The sequence below is a fragment of the Bufo bufo genome, chromosome 9, assembly GCF_905171765.1.
Source record: "Bufo bufo chromosome 9, aBufBuf1.1, whole genome shotgun sequence".
In the NCBI taxonomy this organism is placed as follows: Eukaryota; Metazoa; Chordata; class Amphibia; order Anura; family Bufonidae; genus Bufo; species Bufo bufo.
The window spans coordinates 199,499,218-199,520,787 of NC_053397.1; the positions used below are offsets into that span (position 1 = coordinate 199,499,218).

The 21,570-nt window shown below is 45.3% G+C and overlaps 1 protein-coding gene across 1 annotated transcript in view; it reads left to right on the forward strand.

Moving 5' to 3' along the window:
- The first annotated feature begins 7,204 nt into the window (after positions 1-7,204).
- Positions 7,205-21,570, forward strand: part of TTC39A (tetratricopeptide repeat domain 39A) — a 70,039-nt gene continuing 55,673 nt past the window's right edge. The window contains exon 1 of the mRNA XM_040407415.1: positions 7,205-7,494. Within this exon, the coding sequence (XP_040263349.1) occupies positions 7,472-7,494 (23 nt within the window). The 5' untranslated portion in view covers positions 7,205-7,471. The remainder of the gene's footprint in view (positions 7,495-21,570) is intronic.

The window sequence follows — 21,570 nt, forward strand, 5'->3', positions numbered from 1 at the left end:
GTGGTTAGCTCTATTCTTCTCCAACCGTAACATCCGCTCCTTACTGGAAGTAACAGCCAAAAACATATAATATACATAACAATATAATACACACCTATTTACAATAATTGCAGATGCCCCCAGGTCTGGGGTACTGCAACTGGAGTTGTAAAGTTTAACAATCCGGCAAAAATATATGACACATCTTTCTGTGCAATATATTCATATATGAGGACCTGGTTCAAAGTAGCAACGATACATTGTAACACATAATAACCAATCAGTAATAAGCATTATTTGTCAGGAAGAGGCTTGTACAAAATGCACATTTAGGCCCCTTTCACACGGCCGAGTTTTCTGTGCGGGTGCAATGCGTGAGGTGAACGCATTGCACCGAATCCGGACCCATTCATTTCGATGGGGCTGTGTACATGAGCGGTGATTTTCACGCATCCCTTGTGCGTTGCGTGAAAATCGCAGCATGTTCTATATTCTGCGTTTTTCACGCAACGCAGGCCCCATAGAAGTGAATGGGGCTGCGTGAAAATCGCATTGCATCCGCAAGCAAGCGCGGATGCAATTCGATTTTCACGGATGGTTGCTAAGGAGACGATAATAAATAGGGATGAGGTCCATTCACTTTATTATTTTCCATTATAACATGGTTATAAGGGAAAATAATAGCATTCTTTAATACAGAATGCTTAGTAAAATGTCCCTTAAGGGTTAAAAAAATAATAAAAAAATTACCGTACTCACCTCATCCACTTGATCACGCAGCCGTTATCCTTCTATCTTCATTCAGCAGGACCTGCGCTGACGTCACCATGCTCACCACGTGGTCAGCGCGATGACGTCAGCGCAGGTCCTGCAAGAAGAAGAAAGAAGACGATAACGGCTACGCGATCAAGTGGCTGAGGTGAGTCATTTTTTAAATTATTTTTTAACCCTCAAGGGACATTTTACTAAGCATTCTGTATTAAAGAATGCTATTATTCTCCCGTATTACCATGTTATAATGGAAAATAATAAAATCTACAGAACACCGATCCCAAACCCGAACTTCAGTGAAGAATGCATTAAAACGCTGAACAAACGCAAAACTGAACAACGCAATCGCAGACAAAACTGACTGAAATTGCGTGCGCACTCGCGCTGGTTTCCCGCAACGCATCCGGACATAATCCGTGACTCCCGTGTGCAAGGGGCCTTAGGGTTAACCCAGCGGGCCCTTTATACAGGTTCTTTTAGCATATTGTGATAAAGTTCATTATTTTCTGTAATGTACTGATAAACATTAGACTTTCATATATTTTAGATTCATTACACACAACTGAAGTAGTTCAAGCCTTTTCTTGTTTTAATATTGATGATTTTGGCATACAGCTCATTAAAAAAAAAAAAAATTCCTATCTCAAAAAATTAGCATATCATGAAAAGGTTCTCTAAACGAGCTATTAACCTAATCATCTGAATCAACTAATTAACTCTAAACACCTGCAAAAGATTCCTGAGGCTTTTAAAAACTCCCAGCCTGGTTCATTACTCAAAACCGCAATCATGGGTAAGACTGCCGACCTGACTGCTGTCCGGAAGGCCATCATTGACACCCTCAAGCAAGAGGGTAAGACACAGAAAGAAATTTCTGAACGAATAGGCTGTTCCCAGAGTGCTGTATCAAGGCACCTCAGTGGGAAGTCTGTGGGAAGGAAAAAGTGTGGCAGAAAACGCTGCACAACGAGAAGAGGTGACCGGACCCTGAGGAAGATTGTGGAGAAGGACCGATTCCAGACCTTAGGGGACCTGCGGAAGCAGTGGACTGAGTCTGGAGTAGAAACATCCAGAGCCACCGTGTACAGGCGTGTGCAGGAAATGGGCTACAGGTGCCGCATTCCCCAGGTCAAGCCACTTTTGAACCTGACCTGGGCTACAGAGAAGCAGCACTGGACTGTTGCTCAGTGGTCCAAAGTACTTTTTTCGGATGAAAGCAAATTTTGCATGTCATTCGGAAATCAAGGTGCCAGAGTCTGGAGGAAGACTGGGGAGAGGGAAATGCCAAAATGCCTGAAGTCCAGTGTCAAGTACCCACAGTCAGTGATGGTCTGGGGTGCCATGTCAGCTGCTGGTGTTGGTCCACTGTGTTTTATCAAGGGCAGGGTCAATGCAGCTAGCTATCAGGAGATTTTGGAGCACTTCATGCTTCCATCTGCTGAAAAGCTTTATGGAGATGAAGATTTAATTTTTCAGCACGACCTCAGCACCCATTGAGTTAACCCTTTGTGAGCGCCACCACCTTATCATGACTGATGCAATCTGCATAACCTAAGTGAAATGAAAAAAAATTCTCGTGTTATTTTATTATAGTCTTCAAATCCATTTTATTATTTATCAAGGACATCGACCCTGGACAATGAAGGCAAAAATGATAAATTAGTTTGTGCAGATAAGAAACAAGGAAATTGGACTGGGGCGGCTTTCACGGAGTCAGTGTTTCATTAGTGGTTTCCGTCAGTCACTGGGATCCCAGGTGCGGGTCAGAAATCTTTCCATTATACCTTATCTCTGTGCAGCCTTCATTCCTGGTTTTGACCCACAATCAGTGACCAAACACTGAGGTCGCTTTGCGGTCTACACAACACGGATGCAGCTTGTGTGCATTCCGCAATTTGCTGAACGGAACGCGCCACCCATAATAGAAATGCCTTTTCTTGTCCGCAAAACGGACAAAAATAGGACATGTTCTATTTATTTATTTTTTTGTGGCCCCACGGAACGGAGCAACGGATGTGGACAGCACACGGAGTGCTGTCCGCATCCTTTGCGGCCTAATTAATGTAAATGTGTCCGCATCTGAGTCGCGAGAAATGCAGCTCAGATACGGAACCAAACAGCGTTCGTGTGCATGAGCCCTGACTGTGTGAAAGCGGTCTTAGGCCTCATGCACACGACCGTATGTATTTTGTGGTCCACAAAAAACGGAGCCGCAAAAAATACGGATGACGTCCGTGTGCATTCCGTATTTTGCGGAACAAAGCAGCTGGCCCCTGATAGAACAGTCCTATCCTTGTCCGTAATGCGGACAATAATAGGACGTGTTCTATTTTTTTGTGGAATGGAAATGCGGAAACGGAATGCACACTGAGTACCTTTTGGTTTTTTTTTGCAGACCCATTGAAATGAATGGTTCTGTATGCGGTCTGCAAAAAAAAATAAACGTAACAGACACGGAAAGAAAATACGTTCGAGTGCATGAGCCCTTAGTCCCTGAATATAAGGGATACTTAGCAATTGCATTTAAGGACTGCTTCATCTGTTATCACTGAGGACTAACTCCCCGTTTGACTCCACGGCCACCATTCAGGGTCCTGTTAGGCTACTTTCACATTTGCGTTAGCAGGGTCCGGCAGGCTGTTCCCCTGCTGGATCCCTACTAAAGCTAGGCCACGTGTGCCGCCCATGCTGCAGTTTTTGTCCGGCCGCCTCTCGACATGTTTGCCATTATAGTGTCGGAGCAGACTTCCGTCAGCACACGTGGGCTAGCGTTCGTATGGATCCGGCAGGCTGTTCCCCTGCCGGACCCTGCTAATGTGAAGGTTTTAAGGACTGTCAGCTGTTCCTCAGTCTGGCACTGAGCCTGTCTATACCACCGCTGTAGCTTCTGCGCTACCCCAGCTATCACCTGCTGGACGGTGACTCATTCTATACAGCTAATGTTTAATATGGGCGGCCAAGGCCGGCTTACCCGCTAATACAGGCAGTGAATGTGTCTCTATCCAGGGCAAAGTGGATTGTGAGCTGTTACTCCACCCAAATCCCTTCCCTAAGGTATGTGTCTCCAATACACCAACACAACAGCAAGGCATTACGTAGGGTGATAAAACAAGCCCTTTATTTTAAAGGTATGAGGCTAGTGCCTTTAGAACTAGAAAGCTCAGCACGCCTTGGTAATTAAAGGGTTACATGGCCAATAATGTCAGCTATGTATTAGAAAAATGGAAGTAGTGTCCCCCAACCCCCCAAGTAGGTACCGTGATTGTGTAACTTCAAGAAAAAAAAATTCTGTTTGTCCTCAAAAAGACATGCGACTACCGGGGGACACCCACATAGGAAACCGCAACATGTTCAGGATTCTTGATGCAAGTTTTAAAGACAAAAGGCAGAGTCGTATCTGTCCTTAAAGGAGTTGTCCGAGGCTGGAAATGCCCCCCCCCCCCCCCCATACGCGATGCTAGGGAGGCTCCCCCCCCCGAAACCACCTGCCATTGGCTGCTCCCCCCGACACCGCACGGGGAGAAGCACCAGCAGGGGACCTGGAGCGACGCCGGGGATAACCCCTTTCAGCCTCGGATAACCCCTTTAATACTTTCTCTTCTTTTATGATCCATTCCTGATTTTCGCTTCAAAAGCTGCAGCAAAAAAACTGAAAGTGTGGCTTTGTCCTAATTAGTTAATAGGCCAGTCTCGTTCCCCTCAAGTTGAACAGGGGCTGTGCACACTGGGTCACTCTCAACTGGAATAACGCTATTATAGTGCACATAACATTGCCATACAGTTCACAGGTAATACTGATATACTCAAATACTGGAAAATGTACCAGCGTGGTGCAATATATATATATATAATTCCACCATACAGTGCTCAAATAATACCGCTACACAATGAACAGATGCAAGTGGTTTACAGTGCCTAAATTATATCAAAATACAGTGAACACAATGATGGGCCAAATGGTTCTTATCTGCCGACACATTCTATGTTTCTATACTGATGTATGTGAAGGCCTAGCAGTGCCATATAGTGCCCAAATAATACCACTATATAGTAGATATAACAGGTTTATACAGTTACTGCTGTACAATGAACAGATATAAGTGCCATATAGTGCCCAAATAATACCACTAAACACTAAAAATAGAACAATGTCATACAGTGCTCATTCAATACCACTACAATGAACAGATAGCTGTGATCTTTAGCGCCCAAACAATACCAATGTGCAGTGAAAATATAACAGCATCATACTGTGCTCGAATAATACTGTTATATAATAAACAGATAGCAGCGCCATACAGCGCCCAAATAACACAGCTATGCAAAGAAGACATAGCACTGCCCCACTGCACAATATTACTGTCATGTGATATCACATTTGGTTGACATTGAGGTTTTTTTAGGCTGCACAAGTAATACTTTATCATCTTCTTTGCAGAATGTTCCAGTATTACAAAAGATGTTATATACCGTATACACCTGACTATAAAATAAAAACCACAACTGAATAATTTCCAAACGGGACCTTTTGCTGCTGCAAATACAGTATTTTTTGCATTAAGATCACAGAGAAAACAGGCGCTAGAGGCTTGATTCGCCGAAATGCACGTAAAATAATAATCAGTGCACACGGATAAGGGAAGTTCTCCATCTCCCCCCATTTATCTGGTCAGTGAGTACAGATTACAGCCGCTTAATGGCTTTCCATTAAAATATTCCCTCAGGTTTGTAATTAGCTTTGCACACAAGCCTGTGTCATGTGTCACAAATTAGGATCCTCTCTCGCTTCCTCTTCATGTATGAGTCGGACGTTGCAGTATATCTATAGTCACTACGGGGTCAGATGCTTTCCAGCAATAGCAATAGTTCTGAAGCCTCCGCGCGTCCACGTGAAAAGAAAGAAAAGCGGGCAGGTTTTCAGAGTTAGGCCTCATTTACATGGCCGTGGCCCATATGGCAGCCCCCAAACAGCGGGTCCGCAATATACGGGCACCGGCCATGTGCTCACCGCATCACGGATGCACTTGAATGGGCCCCCAATCCAGAACGGAGGCACGGAACCCCACAGAAGCAGTACGGAGCACTTCCGTGGCGGTTTTCTCCGTGCCTCTGCACTGCAAAAAAAATAAATAGAACTTGTTCTATTTTTTTTGCGGTGCAGGTGGATCACGGACCCATTCAAGTTGAATGTCTCTGGATCTGTCGCTGCGGCCGTACAGATAGTGCCCGTGCATTGGGGACCGCAAATCGCAGCCCCCAATGCCCAGAACGGCCATGTGCAAGAGGCCTTAAAGTATCGTCGCACATGGCAGATTTAAAGGGATATCCCTGCACATGCAGGGGTGGTTTCAAGTAAATGGGGCTGAGCTGCAATACCAAGCATAACCACTATCCAATGTACGGCGATGTGCTTGCTAAACTGTGAAGAGGTCACAGCCCTCACCGAAACGCTGCAGCCTCTTCGAACAGCTGATCGCCATAGGTGCTGGAAGATGGACCTCCGCCTATCTGATATTGATGACCCATCCTGAGGATAGACCATCAATATCATGTTTCTAATTATCCCCTTTAATAACAGTAGTAGTATGATCATTACGTGTTACCGCAATTTAGTAGCATTGCCTATAAATGAATTAAAGGGGTATTCCGGTTAGATTAAGTTATCCTCTATCCACAGGATAGAGGATAACTATTAGATCGGTGAGGGTCCTACCGCTGGGATTACCGCCGATCACGAGAACGGGGCCCCTGTACCCTCTGCAGACCCCCTGAAATGAATGGAGCGACCGGTTGCACAGCACATGGCTGCTCCATCCATTTCTATGGGCGCTCCACAGATAGCCGAGCGCTGCATCCATAGAAATAAATGGAGCGGATGCACGCATGCATTTCGGGGGGGGGGGGGGGGGGGGGGCTGCAGGGGATACAGAGCCCCGGTTCTTGAGGCCTACCGCTTTGACCGCCCCACTGATCTAATAGTTATCCCCTATCCCTGTGATGGCTAACCTCCGGCACTCCAGCTGTGGTAAAACTACGACTCCCAAGATGCCTCCCCTTGCTTTGCTCTTCTCAGAACTCCATAGAAATGAATGGAGCATGGTGGGAGTTGTAGTTTCACAACAGCTGGAGTGCCGGAGGTTAGCCATCACTGCACGGCCTACACGGTGGATTGGGGATAAAGTAATCTCACCGGAATACCCCTTTAAAAACTTTACAATGAAGTTTATTTTGTAATAGATGCACCGACTGCTGCGGAACCTCTTGCCGATACTTCCTCTATGAACCCTTTCTCGTCTTATGAAGAGCCGCTTTGTTAATGGGGTTCTGCAGACTCTTTGCCTTGCCAAGATTATTTTATTCACATGCTCTTTTTTTTTTTTAACTGGTGTGGGAAGTTCCTCCAGTTCTTCCAGTTTCTCCTGTACGGACGGACGGCGGGCTGGATCAGCTTTGATAAGAGCCACTGCACCAGCAGCATGCTGTCACCAAGGAGCTAGCAATCTAGCATATTATGTGAAGGATGTAAGTGGCACCCGGCTGACGTCTAGAAGGCTGGCTGCAGACCGTATGTGAAGGTAGCTCCCAATCAGAGAGCTGTGAGAGGGCAGAGCCAGCCCTGCCCAAGCCCTGTGTGTGTGTGTGACAGTCACTCAGTCCTTGCTGCCGTGTGTCTATCCTCTGCACTCCTAGAGGAGACTGTGCCCAGTGCCAGGCCAGCAGCATGTCCAGAGATACAGGTGGAGGGTGAGTACAGAGACCATACCTACTGACTGCACATCCAGCCTCCTCTGTGCCCACTCCTGGGGGCATGGGAGGCACAGCTGTTCCCCCAGCAGCAGCAGCACCAGGCAACCCTGATGAATTCTTCATTAATGTTATGCTGGTTCTTTATTTATCGCGTTACATAACGATGGCGGCGTTATATATCCCAAAGCGAGTTTATACCACCCTGTCATATATAAACTCTTACAGGAGGAAGAACAGGCTGGAAATGAAACTAATCAGAAATGTAGCAATGCAGAAAACATATATATAGGTTGTCACAAATCCACAGGTTTTATATAGGCAAACTATGTGGTCTAGATAGAAGACCGCCATATAGACGCCCATCATGTTTTTGGTAGCACATGACTTAAAAAAAAAAAATCACTGCTTTTACTATATTGAAAAATGAAAGCCAACCCCAGATGTTCTGCTGATGTGTACAATAGGAAAGATAGTGTTTGCGCCGATAATCTGCACCATCATCAGTCTGAGCAGTTATCAGGCACTCGATAATATCGCCAAATAATCTGCGCCCATAATCTGCGCCCCCCACTGAGTGGTCAAAGTTGTCAGATCTTGGCTCCGGGGCAGGCCAAAACTCATTGAAGATTGTTACATTTTGGGCAATGCAGATATTCCATTGTTTTGACTTTTTATAAGGGTCGATACAATGTTGCAAGATTTAACCCCTTATGGACCTGGCCAGATTTTTATTTTTTTTTTTGCTCCTCCCCACCTTCCAGAAGCCATAACCTTTTAAAGTTTTCGTTTCACACTATAGCTTGTATTGAAAAACGGGTAAAATAAATAAATAAATAATCTTTGTGGGGTGAAATTGAAAAAATAAATAAATGCAATTCGCCCATGGTTTTTGGGGTTTTGTATTGGCGATGTTCACTGTGCGGCAAAAATGACATGACTACCTTATTTTGCAGGTCAGTACGGTTACGGCGGTACCAAATTTATATAGTTTCTATTATGTTTTACTACTAAAGAAAAAAGTTTTTTGACATGACATACGGGGGACATGTCACTGCTGCAGACAGCCAGTCATTGGGGGATCAGCGCACGCACAGTCGAGGCCTGCTACTTGCTGGGCAGAAGGCTTCTGGGCAGCGCATGCACCGATCCCTAAGGATGAATGGGCAGGAGCGATAGTTCAGGGCCAGGTGTGATAGGGGTTATCCTATGAACAATGCAAAAAATGAAAATCATTCATAATCTACTACTTTGCAACATCTTTCTAACAAAGAACCAGTCCTGTACCTCACATGGATCCAGAGATCTCCCCATTCATTGCTCCAATTGTTCTGCCAGATTTATTTCAAATTAATTGTCAGCTCAGGGGCGTGTCCTTTCTGCTGCAGCCGGTGGCAGTTGAAGGATGGAACTGAGCATGTGCTTCTGTCTCAGTGAGCAGGACAGAGGAATTAGAAAAAGAGCAACCAGCAGGTGGCGCTGTGCAGATAGACTCTGTTGAATAACTCACTGTCTATCCTAAATTTTACATGGATGCATAGCCTGGTTGAGATGCTGTTTGCCGTCCGTCTGTATGTAGTGCAGCCAGTCTACTGTGCCACTTGTGCAGGGTATGGGGGACTGCGGACCCACCCTCCCTCAGTGGCACACCAGTGGATTTACCCATTCCCCTGTGGGCCACTCCGAGCCTGGTACCCTCGGCAGTAAGCCGATCACAGGGTGTCCTGCTGCAGGGAGCTCCAGCGATGAACTGGGTAGCCACCAGCAGGTCTTCGATTTCCCTGCAGCACCACCACAGGCGAAATGAAGTATTACATAGTTCTCATTTAACTCAATGGACCTGCCGGGTCCTCCAGAGTGAGAGAAGGGTCCTGAATAGCATTGAGCAAATCGAAGTCCACAAACTCAGGAAAAATTCTCAAATTTCCTCGTGCTTCGTGGTAGAGGATCGATTTTCCCTGAATGACGGTAAAAAAAAAAAAATCATACTTACCTCATCCATTTGCTTGTGATGGGCCGGCCGCCGCCATCTCGATTGAATATCTCTGACGAAATCCCATGCGCGGTGACGTATGATGTCACCACGCCGGCCGACATGATGATGTCATCACGAGCCGCGCCAGATTTTGCGCCAGATCTTCAATCAAGATGGCGAAGGCCTGTCTGTTGCAAGCAAATGTTTGTGGGAAGTATGATTTAATAAAAAAATTTAAAAAAATTTACTATCAGATGCCGCAATCAGCTATGAACGCGGCATCTGAGGGGTACAAAGACGGGGGTGGCGCAATCGTTGCACCCACTAATTACAGAGAAATGCGCTTCTTGACAAAGTAATTCGTCACAAGCAAATTTTTTTGTACAATTCAGAGAAGCAGCCGAATCGAATTTTTGAATACTTCGCTCATCCTCTAGTCCTGAACATAGGACCTCCGACTGAGAGCTATATTAGATGATATGACACATTTTTTAACTCCTTTAGGTTTCTGGTGCCTTCACCCAGTCATTTGGTGTGAACTCCTCCTTAAATATGTATTTTCGGCATTGCATGAAAGACGATTATCCTTCTCCAGTTCCTATTTTTGGCTGGGACTGAGTGCACTGCAAGGGATAATGTCCTTTATCTTGGTCTCATTAATATCACGCGCTTGTCGCTGTCCTGGTAACAGCTCCCGTCCCCGAGCTGCGCGGTTGTGGTGGGAGTATGTGGGCGCACGCTCAGGAGTAATAAGGTGTACGAGTACAGATAATGAAGGAAGGCACCGTAGGGTCATCTGGCTGTGCTGGAGAGAGCTCGCAGGGACTATAACAAGAACTGTACTGCAAGCTAAACCACAGAACTGAAATCACGTTTTAAGGCCTCATGTGCGGCCGTTCCGTGCATTGGGGACTGCAATTGCGGTTCCCAATGCACGGGCAACATCCGTGCAGCGGGCCGGACCCATTCAACTTGAATGGGTCCATGGTCTGTCTGCACCGGAAAAAAATATGACATGTCATATTTATTTGCGGTGCGGAACAACGGAAAGAAACACCACGGAAGCACTCCGTAGTGCTTCCGGTGTTCCGTTCCGTGACTCCGTTCCGCATCTCTGGAATTGCGGACCCATTCAATTGAATGCGTGGTGCACATGGCTGGCGGCCGTGGATTGCCGACCGGCCGTGTGCATGAGGCCTAAGAATTAGAATTTTTTCATTTTGGGGATTTATTTTTACAAACGAAACATTAGATTAAATAGAATGTTGGTTGTAACGGATCTCCTGGCACCCCGACCAGGTACCTCCGTCGATGGATGCTCCTAGTGCTTCCCGAGGACTCCAAGCACTCCACTTGACACCGTAAGCGCTGCAGACCCCACGAACCGCCGAAGCTTGGTTGAGGTCTCGCCGTCTCCTACCCACCCTGGACCTACGACAAGGCTCCAGGCTCCAGTTGGTGAACCTCTCCTAAATCCAGAGAGCAGGAACAGCTCTTACAAGAGCTAGGAGTTATAGCCAGGGGAGTATACAGCGTATAGCAATCACCATACACATGAGACGAGGCTCTATGTTGAATGTAAAACAGGAACTCTTTATTGAACACACAAGCATTGACTTATACACATTTTCCAACAAGGTTACCACCCCCGTGGACCTGGTTGGGAACTGAGGACATGACCTAGCAGCCAATCCTTTATAGCTTTAAACACTCCCATACAAAATCCTCCCCTCTACCTGTGATACAATTACCTTACACAATGGGTTGATGTAATTATCACAGGCAGGAGAATACATAGTTTTAAACAATGTCTTCTATCCTGGAGACAACCGAGGAGTAATTCAATTATCTCTCAGGACAAATGGAAATCGCCAATACACACGTGGGGACAATAGGACAGACATCACTATTCAAATATACAATGTCCCAACCATCACAGTAAACATAGACATTTAACATATCCCTAGATGGCTTGGATCTGAGCGCTCAATATATCCGAACAGCACTCAGATGCCACAAACACAGTCAAATCGCCATGGGGTTTAAGTTTAGCATGGGCTGATAGCATGGGCCCATAATCCTGGGGCAAGAGGCTGGCAACCAGGCTTCTCCAGCACCCAGTGGCGAGGTTGGTTTCGTCACATTGGTATTTTAAGAAAACACCCAATTATATTCATAGATTTACAGTACAAACGGCTTCTGGGGAAAATATATTTTAGACAGGGGTTGTCCCATGAAAAATATTCTACATTTTTCAAACCAGAACCTGGACCTGAATACTTCTGCAACTAAAAATGTAGTATGGCCACTGATTTATTCACTGAAATCTTTCTGTATAGCGCCACCTGCTGTTTGCCCTTTTGGAAAATCCTTTGTCCAGCTCACTGAGATGGAAGCACATGTTCAGTTCCATCCTTCAACTGGCACAAGCTGCAGCAGACAGGACACACCCCCTAACAAAGGAAACGCCCCCTTAGCTGTCGCCTTTATATAAATCTAGCAGAGCAATTGGAGGGGAAGATCTCTGGATCCATGTGAGGTACAGGGCTGGTTCTAAGTTTGGTAGAGATTATTATGTACTACATGTCTGATTTACATTTTTTACATTATTCATGGTATACATGTATAATAGAATCAAGAGTTACAAGTAACCATTAGCCCAATATCAAAATTTGGAATGGCCCCCTTTCTTTGGTTTTACTTATGCACAGAAATGATCTTTTAATAATAGTGGAATCATGCACACAGTGATGTCACAGTACAAGAAACATGCAAACAGGTGATGTCACAGCACAGTCATTATCTGCACCGTGCAGGAATTGTGTAATGATGTCACAGTACAGGGATAATGCACATAGTGATGTCACAATAGTGAGGTAATGAACACAGTGATGTCATACTACAGCGATAATGCACACAGTGATGCCAGAATAGTGGGATAGTGCAAACAGTGATGTCACAGTACAGGGATAATGCACAAAGTGATGTCACAATAATGGGATAGTGCACACAGTGATGTCACAGTTCAGGGATAATGCACACAGTGAGGTCACAGTGGCATAGTGCACACAGTGATGTCATAGTACAGGGATAATGCACACAGTGAGGTCACAGTGGCATAGTGCACACAGTGATGTCATAGTACAGGGATAATGCACACAGTGGGATAGTGCACACAGTGATGTCACAGTACAGGGATAATGCACATAGTGGTGTCACAATAGTTAGATAATGAACACAATTATGTCATACTACAGGGATAACGCACATAGTGATGCCACAATAGTGGGAGAGTGCACACAGTGATGTCACAGGGATAGTATACACCATGATATAATACCACAGACTACACACACACAGAGGTCCCCATGCACAGTGTGACACTGTGGATAATGCAGTGATGTTACAGCACAGGAATACAGCATGCAAACCATAACACCCCCGTCCCTCATCCATAGTCATCACTACCTACACCTTAGGTCTGATTGGAGATGGGTCCCCTTTGTTGTTGGGGTCCATACCTGCTATGCTGGCTACTCTGGTAGTAACTCCCATGAAGGGAATAAAATCAGATACTATTAAATATTCTTTTTTTCTATTTTATTGTTATTTTCTGATTGGTTTATTTTATTCTAAGGATGGAAGCCATCTTGCCTGAGCTGCTCCTAATAGCATTCAGGGATATGTTTTACAGTAGCCCCATGGACCCTAGGAACCTATAGTCTGGAGATGACTGACTTCTACAGGAGAGTGTTGTGGTCATGCTTCGTGACCTGTGCAGAGGTCATTGTGCAGGGAGGGGGATGAGGTGAGCTGCTACCATCACCTATTGTGAATGGTGTGATCCTCTATATAGAGGTGTTACCTGTCATTGTAATCTTGTCTGTGATGATAGCTGAGATGACTACTGAGAAAGGTATCTCTACACAAAACAGAGTGAAAACTGCAGGATTTCAGGATATAATTTTTCAATGTAAATAGTAACTGGAAAAAACACCAAAAATCTCGAAAAATCTTATTACATAGAAAATTGGACATTAGGTAATTGTCTGATGGCATATTCTCATTAAAAAGCTTGCCCTCTTTATGTTAGAGCAGGGAACAACAACCGCTGGCATTCCAGCTGTTCTGAAACTACAACTCCCAGAATCCTCCTTTGACTTCTATGGGAGTTACAAGAACAGCCAAGTAAGTGTGCATGCTGGGAGTTGTAGTTTCACAGCAGCTAGAGTGGTGAAGATGGCTGATCCCTGTGTCAGAGGGTTTCACTAATGATGTTACACACCGCTAGCAATCAGCTGTCATCTGTGGGTAACCTGGCAGCAAGTACTAAATTCCCCTGCAGCGCCCCCACAGGGTTAATGAGGTATTACAGCAGCGGGTGTCCTAGCTGATTGGGATGGTTTTGTATACATCTGCTACTCTATCAAGCAGGACACAGACATAGACAGGTCCTATGTGCACTTCGGGGATATTGAGACATTGGCCAGTGTCTTAAGATGGAAAACTCTCCAGAATCTCGTCTTATTAGTAGACATAATGCTGAGAAGGTGTTCGAGAAGTCTTGCTGTAGACATGTAATAATCTGATCAATAGTGGTCATTGCTGGATGTGCTGGTGGATGCATTGAGGATGTCCGGCAGGTTGTGTCATCCTCAGCCCCTGTGCACTAATCAGAAACTGGAACCTGTGGCTAGTACTAGTCTACTCCTATGGGACAGGGGGGCAGACTCCAGGGCACCACCGTAATCTCTGCACCCACAGAATAGTTCTGCCCCATCTCAGGAGAGGGGCCTCTGATCCGGATGTCTGGCCCCTTGTATGACCGGATGTGGTAGCCTGACATTTACATTGTGCAGCACATTCATCTTTCCTGCCTTCACACATCTACTCAGAAGACGCTCACCTTCCAAATGCGAGAAATAATGGAAGCAAATAATTAATCTCATCCAGCCATGTCTCGGTTATTCCCACTATGTCATAGTCCTCCTCAGACATCACTAATTCCAGTTCCCCAGTTTTATTAGTCAGGCTTCTGGCATTAGTATACATACATTTGAGAGGTTTATGTATATTTTTTACCCTACACCTTTCCTTCTGAACTGTTCTAGTCCCTCCTTCCATTCCTCCCCCAGTCCCACTACCTTGTCCCCGGTCTCTATCTACACTATCTTCCCCTCCTATAACGTAATTACCCTCCCCCCCAGTCCCTAGTTTAAACACTCCTCCAACCTTCTAGCCATCTTCTCCCCAACACAGCTGCCCCTTCCCCATTGAGGTGCAGCCCATCCCTACGATAGAGCCTGTAGCCGATAGAGAAGTCGGCCCAGTTCTCCAGGAACCCAAACCCCTCCTTCCTACACCAGTTCTGGAGCCACTTGTTAATCTCCCATTGCCTTTCTTGTGTGGCAAGAGATAACCCAACCTCCTACAGTCACATCATCTAGTAGTAGCCTCCAGCCATGCTAATCTATCCGTCCATCTATCTGTCTATCTATCTATCCATCTGTCCATCTATCCGTCCATCTATCTATCTATCTATCTATCTATCCCCTATCTATCTATCTATCTATCTATCTATCTATCTATCTATCTATCTATCTATCTAATATCTATCTATCTATCTAATATCTATCTATCTTATATCTATCTATCTATCTATCCGTCTATCTATCTATCTATCTTATATCTATCCCCTATCTATCTATCTTATATCTATCCCCTATCTATCTATCTTATATCTATCTATCTATCTATCTATCTTATATCTATCTATCTATCTATCTATCTTATATCTATCTATCTATCTATCTATCTATCCGTCCATCTATCTATCTGTCTATCTGTTATCTATCTATCTATCCCCTATCTATCTAATATCTATCTATCTATCCGTCCATCTATCTCTATATCTATCTATCTATCTATCTATCTATCTATCTGTCCATCCATCTATCTATCTATCTATCTATCTATCTATGTATCTAACTGAAGAAATTCCACGGCACATCCAAGAAGTAAAATTGAATATAATGGCTTTATTCACCAGACATGCAACGTTTTGATCCGCTTCCTGGGATCTTTCTCAAGCAATGACTATCTATCTATCCATCTACTGTATCTATCCGTCCATCCCATATCTATCCATCTGTCTCTATATCCATCTACCTCTCTATCTATCTATGTCTCTTTCTTAACTTCTTTCTTTCTCTTTGTCCTTCTATCTTTATTTCATAGTAGTTTCCTCATTTCATGGGGGAGATATATCACAGTGACTTCACACCATGTCTTACTAGCTCGGGCTCACACGGTGCTTGTAAAAAGAGTTCAGATCATTTGACTTTTTCATCTTTTATTGTGTAACAAACACGAATCACTGCTCTAATAAGGAAAGAAAAGACTATTACATGTGAAAACTCTGCAGAGTGATCAACCTTCGCCTCCTAAGGTTAGGTTTACACTTGCTTTAAATGGTTCCGGCAAAGAACAGCCTGCCAGAGTTCACCGGATCCGGCCTAGCCAAATACTGCCGTTCACCCCTGGACCCCATTGACTATAATGGGATCCGGGAGAATGGCTTTTGTCCGACACTGGAAAGCTGCCAGATCCCCCCCCCAGATCCAATTATAGTCAATGGGGTCCGGTCGTGAACATCAGTAGATCCAGTGAACTTGGGAAGGCTTTTCTCTTCCAGATCAGCCTGCTGAGGGAAGTATACTGTCAACTGTTTCCAGTGTAGAGCAACAATATGCGAAATATCACAGTGTAAATACATTTTAGGAATATCAGATCCGTCAACATCTGCTTGGTGACAGTTTTTTTAGGGGCAAAACTAATTTATTTTCTACACCTCATAGATAGAAATGTACTGGCTATAAGTAAAAAGAGCAACAAAAAAAAGTAATGAAGATCTATCAGATATTCGACATGGCAGAATACCTCGATGCAATGTAACAGATCTCTGTATGTTGAATCCATATGGAATTAGAGGCACATGGAGATACATATGGGGCAATGAAGCTGAAGGATCTGCCCCTCAGCACTTACATCTGGCATTAGTTCATATCTTTGTGATAAGTCCATATTATCTTTCTTACATATTTGCACATTCGATGCCACCACAGAGATAATACATTTCTGGCTGGATTTCATTAGTACTGCCAATATGCTAAGGCCAAGCCAATCCCAGGCGGCAGTGTGCTGACATAAGTGACGAGCAGAGGCTCTCAAGCTATTTCTGATCTACATGGAATGGACACTTTATTACAGGCTCCTATCTAGTAGAAATGTTGGACCTCCATTGGCCTTCAGAACTGCAGCACATCATTGTGGCATCGAAATCATTCTGCAGGATTATTGACCCATGCAGACAGGATAGCCCATTCTACGTCATTCCAGAGATGCTCTATAGGATCTTCCAAGACTGGGAACCTTTTTTCAGGGAGGGTACAAGAGTCACCGGTGCTCTGGTTCCAGACCAGAATTATGATGTGCCATCTATATGCATGTGTTGGTGGCAGGAGGAGAAAGGAGCTTAACGCTGTAACCAGGGGGCCAATGACGGGTGAGACTTTTTTCTTTAACTCCTGCACCCTGCCCGGCCTAACAAAAAGTGGTACTCGGACTCTTAGAAACCCTTGAAGATCCTGGGAATATGAAGGAAGCAAGGAGAACTTGCTGTCATGATCCTGGAACCAATTCATGACTATATGAGCCTTGTGGCATGGTGCACTGTCCTTCTGAAAATGTCCTTCTGCCACCGGGTAAACAGTTGGCATGAAGGGATGAACTTGGTTGCCACAATGCTTAGGTATGCCCTACTGTCCAAAGGTCCATCCCCAGGTATCGGAGGTCCCAGGGTGTGCCAAGAAACCATTCCTCAAGCCATTGCTCCAGTTCCACCAGCCGGACAAGAAGGGTTCATCAATTCATACTGATTATGCCAACATCTGACCCTTCCATCAGCGTAGTGCTACAATAATCGGAATTTTTTAGGTGATGTTTTTCCACTGCTCAGTGACCCAATTTTTCCGCATTTTTGCACACTGGAGTCTTGTCTTTCTGTTTCCATTAGACAGCAATGGCACTGGATTTGGTCACATGCGTTCTGAGGAACGGCGAGTTGTCCGGACACGTTCGTTGGAGCACCAGCGTTGTATTTCTCTGCAGTTTACTTGGCTGTGCCTCATCTGTTCATCAGAAGGATTTTTGACCACCCTTTGATCTCCCTTTCCACAAAGACTTGTTTACATTCACAGGATCCCCTTTCGTTGGATGGTCTTCCTCAATCACATCGTTCTTTGGTACTCTCAACACCGTTGCAAGACAAAACCCCCAGAAGCATGCCAGCATCTAAAATGCTGGTCCGGACTTCTCCACCGATGATCAAGCCTTGGTCAAAGTCGTTAGATTGTTCAATTACTAATGCGGATTCACACTGATTCATGGAAAACTTGGTCACTTGATTCTATGGGACATTCCGGGGTCACAAGTATAATTTCCATACGAGGAAGCTCCAGTGACGAGAGGGCAGGTGACTCTAATAAAGCGACCATTGACTGTAGATAGTGACCTAAAGGGACACAGTGTGACAACTCAGCATGAGACACACACCTAAAATAAAATATGAAATAGCTCAAAGTTTTATTTAAAAATATTTTACCGTTTTGTGTATACAGCTCCTATGCAGACTTGTGTGTCTCCATCGTTACAAACTAGAAACAAACCCTGTATAGTCTTATCCTGGCTGCACTCCTGCCTTCTTCTGTTTTAGGCAGGACAGTGGCCGGATGATCTGCGGGGAGGGGGATTTGCGGCACTTCCAGGGCAGACTCTAGCAGTAGCAGTCGGCACGTGTTTATTTCCGCCTCCTTGTAGCGTCTCCGCGCTGTGTACCTCTTGTGCCTATACAGCAGACCAGACCTTGGTGTGTGCTTTTCTAGTAATTCATTATATAATGTAGCAGTTCCTGTCGTTTGCCTAATGTAAATAGCCAACAAGCTGCTGTTGACAGATCCGTGATTCTTATCATTGATTGTTTCTATAGTAGATTCAGTAAATAATGGCACTGTTGGGTATTTGTATGTTCACATGATCACAAAAAAACACCAACAGGGACCTTCACCTTCCATGTATTATGAGTCTTCCTATATGGCAGATGGACTCAAGTCAACCCTCCAGGCACCACGGACCAAGTGTGACTGCTTCCTCGGCGCCACCTTATAGCTATGGCCATGACAGCTACTGCAGTTGCCTTGCAGGGCAGTGGAAAGTGGAGTCTCCAGCTCCCATCCACATGGGCAGGGTGCCCCTAATTTCACAGGCATCACAACATCAGCAAACAAGAGAAAACAGGCCTAAGCACCACGACACCCAACTATCCAACAAAGGGTGAAAGACCAATGCACCCAGGGGCGTAGCTGAAGGCTCATGGGCCCTGGTGCAAGAGTTCAGCTTGGGCCCCCCTTCCCTCAGTGATTTGTGGCCGGGGGAAGGGAAGCGCATAGCCTTGGTGCTACCTGAGGCAAAAATTGAAACTGCCCCTAGCCGCCCCCCCCCCCCCCCACCTTCCCCCCATCCCAAATTTCTGACCTGACCCCTTCCCTCCAGCCAGAGGTGTAATTTGACCATCATGCACTTTCTATAATACCGTTGTCTTCTTATGTGGCCCAAGGGTCTTTGGGCCCCTCAGGCTCCTGGGCCCGGTAGTGACTGCTACCTCATAGAGTTTCATGCCAAACAATACAAGTTGGTTTTAGTTTGCTTCAGAAGTCCCCATCCTTGTGAGCCCCTCAGGAAATGGAGACTCTATGCCATTGCCTAGTTTCCCTAAGAGTCGTGCTCCAACATGTGCAGGACTTTATAGACTGTCCTCAGATTGGATTATATAAGGGAGCCGGTCCCGAGGAAATTCACTGTTAGACCAGGCACAGGGCCTTGTAGGGCTAGCTCTGCTCAATGTAATGATACCTTTCCTTTGGCGATCCGCTGCTTCATTTCTGAGAAAAAGGGAATTTTAATATACAGTACAGACCAAAAGTTTGGACACACCTTCTCATTCAAAGAGTTTTCTTTATTTTCATGACTATGAAGGCATCAAAACTATGAATTAACACATGTGGAATTATATACATAACAAACAAGTGTGAAACAACTGAAAATATGTCATATTCTAGGTTCTTCAAAGTAGCCACCTTTTGCTTTGATTACTGCTTTGCACACTCTTGGCATTCTCTTGATGAGCTTCAAGAGGTAGTCCCCTGAAATGGTCTTCCAACAGTCTTGAAGGAGTTCTCAGAGATGCTTAGCACTTGTTGGCCCTTTTGCCTTCACTCTGCGGTTCAGCTCACCCCAAACCATCTCGATTGGGTTCAGGTCCGGTGACTGTGGAGGCCAGGTCATCTGGCGCAGCACCCCATCACTCTCCTTCATGGTCAAATAGCCCTTACTTTCAAAGTTTTCCCAATTTTTCGGCTGACTGACTGACCTTCATTTCTTAAAGTAATGATGGCCACTCGTTTTTCTTTACTTAGCTGCTTTTTTCTTGCCATAATACAAATTCTAACAGTCTATTCAGTAGGACTATCAGCTGTGTATCCACCTGACTTCTCCTCAATGCAACTGATGGTCCCAACCCCATTTATAAGGCAAGAAATCCCACTTATTAAACCTGACAGGGCACACCTGTGAAGTGAAAACCATTTCAGGGGACTACCTCTTGAAGCTCATCAAGAGAATGCCAAGAGTGTGCAAAGCAGTAATCAAAGCAAAAGGTGGCTACTTTCACACTTGTTTGTTATGTATATAATTCCACATGTGTTAATTCATAGTTTTGATGCCTTCAGTGTGAATCTACAATTTTCATAGTCACCCTGTGCACCCTCGCTCCTCCTGCTTCCTCTGCCAGCCCCTTCCTCTCTTTCTTGACAGGACCAAGTTCCTGCATAGTCATCTCACCCTGTCAATCAGAAAGGAGAAGGAGGGGCTGGCAGAGGAAGTAGGAGGAGCGTAGGTGCACTTGGTCCCGCCCTCAGTGCACTTAGATGCTCATTTCCATATGGATTAAGCAACGGATCTCTAAGTGAACGGTATCATTACATTTGGCTCAGCTAGCTCTATAATGCATGGTGCCTGGATAACCGGTGAATTTCCTGGTGACAGGCTCCTTTTAAACAGAACAAAGTGTCGGCAAGTGTAACAGGAACTGGTCTGATTGCATCAGCGTAATATGTGGACGTCAGGGCCATCAGTGATCCGAGGACGCAGCTAACATGTACTGACCTTTGTTTACCAAGGGCTGGAATACTCAGAAATACCAAGTGACTGTTATACAGCCACATTACCCTGATCTCCGCAGTATGCCGCGCACAGTCTATGGTAACTGGGCAAACTGGTTTTACAAGTGGATTTATTTTTGGGCAAAAGAGCAGAACAAGAATGAGCGGTATCACACACGCCTATATCCTCCGTCTGCAGAGGGCCAGTAAAATTCACAGTTGCTATATAACACCTAGCACAATGGCTGCCAAGGAGGAGGCGTAGGAGGCACCAGTTCAGGTGACACTGCCGCGTTCTCCTATCTGGTATGACACATTGCAGCTGCCTCAGTTCACACACACCCTCCATTGAGCACCACCTCGGTGACGTAAGACGAAAACAGGTAGACCGTGCAAGGCACAGGTGAAGCAGCGAGGCGGCCCAGCTGTGATTACTGCTATGTCAATGTTTACAGTAGACATTCCCTTGGGACTTCAGTCCATGGAAGACTTCAGTCCATGGAGTACTGATAGTGGAGATTGGAGAAACGGGGTGCACGGTATTGTCCTCTTTCTAGCGGAGACAATCCTACCATCTATTTCTGGATGTAAGTGGTAAATCAGTCTTGGCGGCTCAGGAGGCTAAGGCTACCTGGAGACAGCTGCCGCGCGATGGATGTGGCCAGGGCCGGACTGGGGTTCCTTAGGCCCACCAGGGGATATCATTCTCAGGGAAGACTAATTGGTTTCAAACCAAAGAAACAGACCCTAGTGCAAGAATTTTGTTTCAGATGCAGCTCCAAATGGGTTTTTCTCCTGGAGCTTTGGGGCCCACTTTGAGGTCAG